Below are 7,500 nucleotides of genomic sequence, written 5' to 3'. Positions count from 1 at the left end.
CACCTATTCCTTCCCGCAAGCTGTCTTACGCATATCAATTGATGTTTCGTATCATCGTGTCGGTTTCTATAGTCATTCACTTATCCATTGAGTCTCGACATTGCAACATAACAAGGGATTAAAGAATTGTACAATGCACTTACTGGTACTCGACCTCGGACTCTCCAGATCTATAGTCCCTTATCTTCACGAACACACTACAACGACGAACATGCTCATCCCAATACAGTTCTTTTCATTATTTACTTTTGTATAACAAGTTACTTGATATCCATGTATAATAACTAAAACTAATCCTAAGCTGACTCTAAGTTTCTCTAGACTTGAGTTACGCTCCAAAAAAGTTTCTTCAATTCAGTCTGAATGTGTATTCAACCAAGGTAAAATGAGGATTACCAATTTAACCTAGAAAAAAACGAATTAAACCTGAGAGGGGATTTTACCTGCAGCATCTATACGTCATCGCCTCGTGATTCCTCACAATTGCAGCTTTACTGCGGAACTGAAACAGTCACTGCTTTGATTACCCGGCATACATGTCGTATATTTGTAGATGCTCTTCCCATGTAAAAGGAGACTAAATGTTTGGTCAGCGGTAAAAAAAAGTGAAAACGAACATCTGGAGGCTCTCTTTTTTTTCTTTCTAAAGTAAAGCAGCATTTTCTTAATTTTTCTGCAGGCTTTGCAATCATACCAGTCGGAATCACAACTGCTATGAAATCAAACCACTACGGAAACAACGAAATGTGAGTTTATTGATGATGGTGAAAATTCAAGTCGTATTGCTGAACCAGACTCACCTTTCATCTTTGAACGAGCATGCTCATTTACTCTCTCTTTTAGCTGCTGGCTGTCATTGGAAGATGGAACAGTTTGGGCTTTCATCGGTCCGGTGATTGGAATTATACTGGTAGGTAAAAAGTGAAAGTTTTTCGCCATCATCATTGTCTTCATAATCATCATCATCATCGACATCGTCCATTTCCCAAAAGTGATGTCAGCAGAACATTTGTCCTGATAGTAGTGATATGTTCTTGATATCTTGCTACCGACCATTAGAAGGTAGCGTGTTACTGAAATCGCTTTTCCAGTAAAAGTTTAGTGCTTCTGAGACGAGATATGATGCATTTTTCGCAAGAAAGTTACGCACACTTTTGTTTTTTGTTGTCTTTGGAGAAATTTGCTCTTCGGAACCAAAATTTTCTCAATTAGGAACCAATGTTCCTTGGAGCAATAGGTTACTAATTCGTTTTTTGAGGAACGCCTCGTTCATTATTTTTTAATCCTTATTGTTATCATCCTTTTCACAGTTTTTGTTATTAAACAATTAATTTAATTAATTACATTAAGTGGTAATTAAATTAAATTAAATTATTTATTTGGTAAGTAATTCAATTGGTAATTACACCATAATTTTCTATGCATATTAGTTTACTAATTCTCAAAGTTTGAAATATTTGATTCATAACTGTGTATCCAGCACAAGGACACCTTAATTACGTTTCAATCCAACAAATTGCAGTGACCAGCACGCTTAGCTTTCTGTAAAGAGGATGTTTTCCGTATAGAAGTTGTCATTCGTGCCGGGCCAAAAATCTTGTTCAGTCGATGTTTTCGTGTGCTATGACTGCCCTGTACTTCACTGGCCTCAAGCGTACTCGGACAAAACTGTTGAAACAGTGACACAAATTCACCTTCATTTTTACACACCCTTACTTACTCTCCCCTTCCCACTCCCCTCCCCCCTCAGTCAATGTTGCTGAGTATTGTCATATGTTCTTCAGTATATTTCCGACCAAGAGAAATCAAGATAGAGTTTAGGGGAAGGGGAAAGGGCAGCTTTTAAGCGGAACTTTTGGATAAGTTGTTGGAGTACCAAAAATGTTGCTTTGTCTCAACAGGTTTTGTCCGGGATTGCAATCTCGGACAAAACTGTACCTCAAGCGTACTTCAACCTACAATCTCGGACAAAACTGTTAAAACATTGACACTAATTCACCTTCATTTTTACACACCCCTACTTACTCTCCCCTTCCCACTCCCCTACCCCTCAGTCAATGTTGCTGAGTATTGTCATATGTTCTTCAGTATATTTCGGACCAAGAGAAATCAAGACAGAGTTTGGGGGGAAGGAAAAGGGCAGCTTTTAAGCAGAACGTTTGTTTAAGTAGTTGAAGTATCAAAAATGTCGCTTTGTCTCAACAGGTTTTGTCGGAGATTGTAGTTTGATTCACCGCTGACCTATCGACGTTTCTGTTTAACAGGTTAATTGCTTTATATTGTTCATGGTCATCAAGACCGTTGTGGTATCTGCGTCCTCGGTGAAAAACGACAAGCATGACCACATCAAGTAAGTACGGGCAGAGTGAAATCTTATCAATTGAGGTCGTTTGCAAACAGTTCAGACATCACACCTCTTGAAGTAGAGAATATCCTTACTTGGGCAGATAACAATGGGATGACAATTCTCTTACTAAGACCAAAGAAATAATTGTTAGGGGGACAACTGAAAGGTCTTTATCACCTGTTGTATTTGAAACTCACTAGAAAACATTTCTAAAGATTCTGGGGGTGTATTTTCGTGGTGACCCAACTATTGGGAACATTCTACTTAATAGAGCGGGTAAGGGTATGTACATCTTGTGAAATATGGGTACTCATTTGATTCCTGCATTATCTTTTGCACAGTCTAATTATGTCATTTATGGAGTTTCGCAAAGCAACAAATATCTTGCTAAAATAGATAAGTTTCAAAATAGAGCGTTATGTTTCTTAAGGGAGGTCACACCAGTTTAAAAAATATTGGAAATTTCTAATAGGATTGTGGAAAAGTGTTAATATCTCGACTGATGCCCCATTGGTGGACGTCTTGCCGCCTTTGCGATCCAGATTGTTGAGAAACAGAGGCCATCCCTTCACGCTTCCGGCCATCAGAACTAAACGTTTTAAACGCACCTTCAAAAACAGATGTCTTTTCAACTTTGTTTAATTCCTTTTTCAGTAGTTAATTTATCGTTTTAAAGATTTCTATGCAACTGTTTTGTATTATATTATTATAGTATTTTGTAACAGAGAACGTTGCTTTAATATAGAGCAATTATTAACTGAATCAGTGATAGAGGGAGCTCTTTTGTGTGTCGGGCTGGGGCCATTTGTTAATCAGTGCTGTATCTCTGTTGGAGCTTAACGTCCTAAACCAGTCCTGGGAGCTGATGTAATATCTGCGTCCCGAACAAAACAGTTTTAATTCAGTCAGTTGAACATTTGCTGTTTTTTTGTTCCCCAGAGCTGGAGTGAAGGGGTTGTTCGTACTTATGCCAATTCTTGGCGTTGGCTGGATTCTTGGCCTTTTTGCTTTAAACAAAGGCACTGTTGTCTTCGAGTATGCTTTTGCCATCGTCAATGGATTTCAGGTTAGCATGAATAATATTGATTTTATTTGATTAAACTGCAAGAATGATTTCGACAGTAGCATGACGGCAAAGAAATAAACGGACAAAACTTCAATTCATTTCATCCCGGCCCTCACAGATGCGTGTCGGGCGCAAAATACATCGTGACAAACAAGGGGTTATAGGTTTAAGCTGTTTGATAATTTGGGGCCGGGACGTTCATTTGAACGTTTGAAAGAATTGTGATCTGATAAGGGCCGATTTACACGATACGATTTTGTCGCATGCGACAAGCTCACGACAGGCCTACGACATGACTTACGATTGTCTCAGCGTTTTAAAACATGATTTAAAATGCTACGACATTTTTTCTGACGTACACAACAATCGTAAACCATGTCGTGGGCCTGTCGTAAGCCGTTGTCGCATGCGACAAAATCGTACCGTGTAAATCGGCCCTAACTGAGCTTCCAATACCAACCGGATCCGTTTGTTGACGAAACGTTTGGAGAGAAGCTGTCTGTGAGTGGAAATTACCTGTACCTTTCAGATAATAAACACAAAATAACGATGTAAAGAGGACGTGTAACCAATCATCTTGGCCAATATTGTGTCTTACTGAGCTGGACTTGTTGCATCAGAAATAAACAAGTAAAAACAACAACTTTCTGTGGTATTATTTCAATTTTATAGGGCTTGCTCATTTTCCTGTTGCATTGTGTATTTAACAATGAGGTATGTACAAATTTATGCGAAATCGATCCGTCAACTGACTGCAACTATGGCCGAGAAATCAACCTGCAATTGTAGGGCGAGTTGCTTGGAACGGGATAAACCAATTACCATGATAACAATTTGGTTTTTATCGGTCATCTGTCACCAACAGCTCTGCACAGAAAGTCCCCAAAACTCTTGATGTCCGTGTTTTTTTCCCTCATTTCTCCTTAGGAGCTTTGTTACTTGAATATTTTACTCGGATTAGATTCCTGTTTGCATAATTTCCTGTGAAGCATAAAATGACAGCATTACGTCTTCACTACAGTAGCATCCTTCTTCACATGGCGCTTAATTCATTGGAAAAGTGATGTCTTCCTAGGCTTCATTCAGCACCTCATCCACATTTAGTTTGTGCATTGCTCGACTTGTTTGAACAGGTTGAAAGAGCTGGGATGTGACAAAACCTATTTGCTAATTGTGAAATTTATAAATGAGTTGTTCTTAAACTTCTATCCTTTTAGGTTCGCCAGGCGTTTCGTCGACATAGAGAGAAGAATGCCCTTTCCAAGGAAAATGACTCCCAATATCATGCTTCTTTCTCGCTGTCGGTGAGAATTCATTTGAGAGAACAATGACTGTTTTAAGAAACAAGCAAGATAAAGGTGTGGCCGATAGTTCAATTTAAGCGGCATTGACGATCATTGCACATGTCACCGTTAGACAAAATTCCGGCGGAATAGCTGTGTAGCCAAAACTCTTACATGCATAGATTGTCAACCCAGACTGGTTACACATCTTGGTGACTAACTAAGCCGCAGTTTTATCAAGATGCATGCTGTATGAAAAATTTGGGTGGTTTTGAATTAGTGACAGTCAGTAACATCACCTGTATCAGGATGGTTGGCTCTTTCCTTTAATCCGCTTTCCCAGTTTTCCTTCAGTTTTTTTGCAAAAATTTGGTAAGTGACGTTCTGTGTGTTTTATTTAAAGCAATCCACAGACTCAGGCGGCAAAAAGCGTCCACTTTCCCACGAGTCCCAAGAAAAGGTCAAAGGTGAATGTTAGCTCATTTTAATAACCTCATAGTCCTAGGTTTTAAATCTAACTTTTAATTTAATGTCGATCTCTTGTTTTGAAAATCTTACCTGTTTGTATGCAAACTTATTCATCATTTCAATTCTTATCTTACAGTCGCAAATTGTATAAATGACGCATTGAACGGTTTACTTCTCAGTTTTTCAAACGTGGCCGTTGACAGTCGGCGTTCGTTAATTTCCACCACTGATGTTTTTCAAATAAACTAACAGCGAAATAAAGAAGTGATTCTCACACTTATCAAGACGATGGTAAGTGCCTATAACCCCCAAAACCTTTTTTTCCCAGATGAATCGTTGTGTCATGTTGGGAAAAGTAGTACTTCTAGGTCAAAAATACGGTTTTTCTGCCCAACGACCGGGTGAAAGGAGGACTAGCACTAATGACGTAAAACCCGAACATTCGCAACAGGACAAACAAAGCAAAAACAAAGGAGAGACAAAAACAAAAGCAAAAGACGTAGTATTTGAAAACAGCTCTTACTCGGCGAACATTGGCTAAGAGCAGTGACATTCATTAAATGGCCTCGAGCGACTTCAGTTTGGTTTCCAGCCGTTCAGATTCTGTGGTCTCCGAAGTAGAAGATTACGAGTTAGGTGCTGAAGGCTCGCCAAAACTGGAGCCTTCAAACCACAAATGTGGAAGAAACGCATAGGCATCCCGACGAGCCGCTAGCAGACGCAGAATGGCTAGCGTTATAGGAGGAAGAAAGAAGGACGAATTAAAAAATACAGCCAAAACACTCCAAAGTGTTTCAATGGAACAGTTTCGAACGGTGTTACAGCCAAAGACAACACATTTGTCAGTCATTTTTTCAGCTCTGACCAGAGTTAGTACTAACTCTGTTCTGACTGGCTCGCTCTGACCGAAGTCACAATCAGAACGTTTGAAGTCCGGGTTTTACGTCACAAATTACACTCGACCCATACCCTTTCGGCGAATTCTGCAGCCTCGATTTTTCGCCACTTTGAAAATACAAAGAAAATTCCGGTTTTGACCAAAAACAAGAATTTTTGGGCCATTTTTCTCGGTATGATGCAAAGATACATTTGGGCGAAAACAAAGACAAAAAAAGAATGGGGTTATAGGCATTTTTTAAGCAATTGTCTTTTATAGATACCTAAAAACTTCAGGTGCCTTCAACGGGATTCGAACCCATGGCCTCTGTAATGCGTCATTGGTAGAGTGTTGCAGTAGCATTGCAGAGGTCATAGGTTCGAATTCCGTTGAAGCCATCAGAATGTTTCAGTTGTCTATAAGAGACGATTGCTTAAATTGTCCAGATGAGTGCGGGGATCACTATTCTATTTCGTTTATAACCCGCACTTCATTTTTAAACTAACCACTTTTTTCTTGTTACAGCTTCGGTTTCCTTCAAGAAGAAAAAATCCCCCAAGCTTGTTCAGGTCATGGTAAATATCAAAGAAATAATCTTCATGACAGTAAAATTTCATGCTTGTTAGAGTTAGTGTAAAATGGACTTTCCCGAAAATGAAACCGCAGTCTTCCAAGCGGATGGTTGTAGGATCAGCACTAACTAAGAAAGGTGTCGTGTTTGCTTTCAAGGCTGCAAATGTGAAATAACTGAGCTCTACAACTCGTATCACAACAATAAACTCTGATGTTAAAGAAGCGACCAAATGCTTTCAAAGTATAATTATGAGATCTAGTTTCTGGTGTTGTAGACTGTTTTCTGTGATACAACACGGTGAAGTGGTTAAATGCTCGAAAATGTAATCTTCAAAACGTCAAGCTACTTCATACCCAAAAGAAAATAAATCCGTTTTGGTATGATGCTAGTGATCAGGGATTTCGCCCGGGTTTGCATCATTCCAGCTAAAAGTGCTTCCTAAAAGCTGACACCTTTGCAATTGGTTAAACTCACAAGGCAAGACGGTATGGTGGCGAGGGCTGGTGCTTTTAGGAAAGGCTCTTGCGAATTATCGAAGGTCTAATCAGACGGCTCAGCTCACATCTGATTACCACTGAAAATTGTCATCAGTTGCCGTAACCTTTCACTCTGCCAACTTCCTGACGATCCAACTTTTCTACCAATCAACTAACCGCTTTTACTATTCTTCCCATTGCAGCCTTGTAGTAAGGACCCAGACATCAGTGACAACTCCTTGCTGGTTAATCGCACTTTCGAAAGTGGAAGTTCCAACAATCTGTTAGTAACAGATGCGGCGAAGGCAGAGATCTCGTCCCTTCACTGCCCGATTTCGGTAAGCCGTTTTCAATCTAATGGAGAATTTTAATGCCAATTTCAGATCAGGCGGTTGTCTCAGAGATATTG

At 39.5% G+C, this 7,500-nt stretch overlaps 1 protein-coding gene across 3 annotated transcripts in view; it reads left to right on the top strand.

Moving 5' to 3' along the window:
- Nucleotides 1–7,500, top strand: part of LOC137998263 (uncharacterized) — an 87,876-nt gene that overhangs the window by 78,896 nt on the left and 1,480 nt on the right. For all 3 annotated transcript variants that reach the window (XM_068844600.1, XM_068844599.1, XM_068844598.1), the window contains exons 22-30: nt 680–746; nt 844–910; nt 2,265–2,350; nt 3,287–3,413; nt 4,086–4,127; nt 4,631–4,717; nt 5,100–5,163; nt 6,567–6,616; nt 7,295–7,429. In XM_068844600.1, coding sequence (XP_068700701.1) covers nt 680–746; nt 844–910; nt 2,265–2,350; nt 3,287–3,413; nt 4,086–4,127; nt 4,631–4,717; nt 5,100–5,163; nt 6,567–6,616; nt 7,295–7,429 — 725 coding nt within the window. The remainder of the gene's footprint in view (nt 1–679; nt 747–843; nt 911–2,264; nt 2,351–3,286; nt 3,414–4,085; nt 4,128–4,630; nt 4,718–5,099; nt 5,164–6,566; nt 6,617–7,294; nt 7,430–7,500) is intronic.

Source organism: Montipora foliosa, chromosome 1 (genome assembly GCF_036669935.1).
Source record: "Montipora foliosa isolate CH-2021 chromosome 1, ASM3666993v2, whole genome shotgun sequence".
In the NCBI taxonomy this organism is placed as follows: domain Eukaryota; kingdom Metazoa; phylum Cnidaria; class Anthozoa; order Scleractinia; family Acroporidae; genus Montipora; species Montipora foliosa.
This window is presented reverse-complemented; position numbering and strand designations above follow the sequence as displayed.